The sequence below is a fragment of the Pundamilia nyererei genome, unplaced genomic scaffold (assembly GCF_000239375.1).
Source record: "Pundamilia nyererei isolate P.nyererei 1_Seehausen unplaced genomic scaffold, PunNye1.0 scaffold00493, whole genome shotgun sequence".
NCBI lineage: Eukaryota > Metazoa > Chordata > Actinopteri > Cichliformes > Cichlidae > Pundamilia > Pundamilia nyererei.
This window is the reverse complement of record NW_005187894.1, coordinates 168,352-171,436: the sequence shown is the minus strand read 5'-3', so window position 1 is coordinate 171,436 and position 3,085 is coordinate 168,352. Positions and strand designations below refer to the sequence as shown.

At 41.9% G+C, this 3,085-nt stretch overlaps 1 protein-coding gene across 1 annotated transcript in view; it reads left to right on the top strand.

Moving 5' to 3' along the window:
* Nucleotides 1–2,877, top strand: part of LOC102201514 (cell adhesion molecule 2-like) — a 10,144-nt gene extending 7,267 nt beyond the window's left edge. Inside the window, exon 3 of the mRNA XM_005753999.1 lies at nt 1,198–2,877. Coding sequence (XP_005754056.1) covers nt 1,198–1,394 — 197 coding nt within the window. The 3' untranslated portion in view covers nt 1,395–2,877. The remainder of the gene's footprint in view (nt 1–1,197) is intronic.
* The last annotated feature ends 208 nt before the right edge of the window (nt 2,878–3,085 follow it).

The window sequence follows — 3,085 nt, the reverse complement described above, 5'->3', positions numbered from 1 at the left end:
CAAAGGGCACCTGAATATTAGCCGCACAAGCTAAAATCAGGGGAAAATCCTGTTTTGTACATACATTAGCCACACCTGACTAAAAGCCGCAGGTGTTTCAATGTTGACTTATCATATGTAAGAGAATATGCACAAAGCGAATTGTCAGGAAAGAGATGGCTGTTTGGAGACACACCGCTTTTATTAATATTTGGAAAAACAAGTTATGGGTACATATTTGCATAACTTTTTAGGTATATGTACAAGTAGCGGTAATTACAAGTACGAAACATGTGCTGTGTTTCATAAACGAGTAACAAATGTAGTACATAACAATAACCTACAGCACACCAGAAAAATAGATTCAGACTACCTTTTAGGCTCAGGTGGATGGATGGATGTTTTCACACTTTTCCACGCTGTCAGATTCCACCGGTGGAGTTGAGGCACTATGTTGCCTGGCGGATGGACATGTGACCAACATACCACTCTTGAGCCCCAATACTGTGTGTCTGATCACATGCCCTTCCGCCAGGCAACGTAGTGCCGTACAACAGCGGAACAAACAAAACAAATCGTCTTACGATATGACAAAAATCAGGGACAATCCATAGAAAAGCCACACCTGGCTAAAAGCCGCAGGGTTCAAAGCTTGTGGCTTATAGCCCGACAATTATGGTACATTTTGAATGAAGTCTGAGGGGTTTATATCGCTGTCATATCTCACGGCAAAGTTCGAAACACTTCATGAACCGGTCACGTGGCACAGTCGGGCAAGCGAGGCTTTGGACGTCATCATTTTCAGCTCCTCCCATAAATGAAGCAAGCCTCGATACGCGCATCGTGGAAACGCCCCCTCCATTACTCGACACAAGCTTCGAAGCCTCGATACAGAACGTCACATCAGTAGTAGTCAGAGACTTTCTCACAACCTCAAACTCATCTCATCACATTTAGACTCAGGTTCTCTGTTAGTCACTGAGATTACAGACTCAGGCATTTATGATAGTGTAACATGACTCGAATTCAATAACCTAGAACAGTGATTGTGGCCACAGTTTTTGTCAGATGTCCTTTTTTAATTGAAAGCACAGAAAATTCCACCACCAGGTAAATTTTCACAATTTACTTTTTAATTAATGCCTGCACATGAAAAAGAAATTGATTCTGTTTTTTCTTTCTCTCATCGCCTACCTGACAGCTGTTTCTCACCTGCAGGTCAGCCAAGAGGAGACAGAGAGGATCGAGGGAACACAGATGCAGTGAAAAAGGATGGATCTGGTGGACTGATTGTTAGTTTGTCCATTTGTGCTGTACTTCTTGTGGCTGGTGTTTTTGGTTTTCTGATCTACAGAAAACAGTCTCGAGATTCAAATGAGCATCCTGCTGATAGTGAAATACCTCTTCAGACTTAAGATCATCTCTCACAAAAATAAGATTGTATTATATTGTTGTGAAGGGATGTGCTCAGTTGGGCCACGGCAGGGGAGGCAGATGCACCTGAGTGGCTTACAGTCTGAATTGTCTTTGTTGTTGTTGTTGTTGTTGTTGTTGTTGGGGAAGTATTCAGCTGTGAGCTGGAAAACTAAAGCTCTGTGTTTGTGTGAAAAGTGACAGCAACCAAGAGTAATGAATGAATGCTGAAAAGCATTAATTCGTGGACAGGTCAGCCAAGGGATGAGCTGGCCCAAATGGTGGCCATGTTGAGGGAGCAGGACCAGACTGAGTGCCACATGCAGCGGCTGGCAGCTCAGATCGGTTCCTGGCCAGTGCTGCCACCCGCAACTGCTACACGACTACCGGGGCCCGCGGGCTGTCTCCGGACCCACCTCATCCCTGCTGCTGCTGGATATGCGGGCGGGCCCCTGTCATGCCCGGGTCTGTAAAGAATCTATTACATTTGCATTTTTTTAAATGTTGTTTTAGTTTAACACTGAGGGCTGAAGGAGCACTACAGTTTCAAATTCCTGTGTAAAATTTGCAATAATAGGCCCAAATATGCTGTTGTTGTTGAGGATTTTGTTGTGTATTTTGGAAAACAAGAGATCTTTGTAGCCTATGTGGTGTGCCTTAGCAGATTCAATCATTTTCCATGAAATACTAGCCTCTGGGTTAACCCATGTGCTAAGCGTCCTGATTTGGAATGACCAATAGAGAAATTCAAAATTTAGTACTGCCGAAGCACCAAGCAATTTGTGCCGCTGCAGTGTTGACAAATGTACCCTAGGCCTTTTCCCATTCCAAATAAATTTAGACAACATAGAATGTATATCCTTTAAGTAAGTACATTTATCTGTATTTATTTTTTATTTAAGTGTTTTATCTTATAGTATGTTTCACACTAAGTACTGCAGCAATTTCCTAATGTTGTAAATCTGCTCAACATCTGGCACTAAACCCTTTTCTGTCGAAGGCTTTCTCCGACTCAAGTGAGAATACTGCACATGGATCTTCATAGCCATCTGCAGGATATGTATATGCATATGTATGCATGGAGCAGGATGGGGAGGAGTGGATGTTGTCTAAGCTAACATCCATCATGGGCAACATCTCCCAACCCCTGCATGAGCACCAAGCAGCCCGTTCAGCAGTAGACTTTTACACCCACAGTGCAGGAAGGAGCACTACCACAGGTCATTCTTGTCAGCAACTATCAGACTCTATAACACAGCTTAACACTGTTTTACATTTTGGTGGTTATCTCACTCATCAGCTTGTTTGTTTTCTGTACATTTTATACAAATCTCTGTACAATTTTTTGATGCTTATTCCTGTACATTGTTACCTGTATATACGAACTTGTTTATGTATATAGGACCACTTTGTGTCTTCCTTCTATATTCCCCTTGATGTAAGAGCTGTGTTACATCCAAATTTCTAATTCGTGGGATAATAAAAGTTTACTCTATTTTATTCTATTCTATTCTATTCTATTCTATTCTATTCTATTCTATTCTATTCTATTCTATTAAAAGAGTCAAGCATAAGTGAGTCTATCATATCCCAAAGTTCTAGAAATGGCTCAGGTGGATGGCCTTCTAATCCAGGTGATTTGCCTTTATTTAGACCTTTCGAGGCTCTATGCAGCTCATCTAGAGTTAATGGG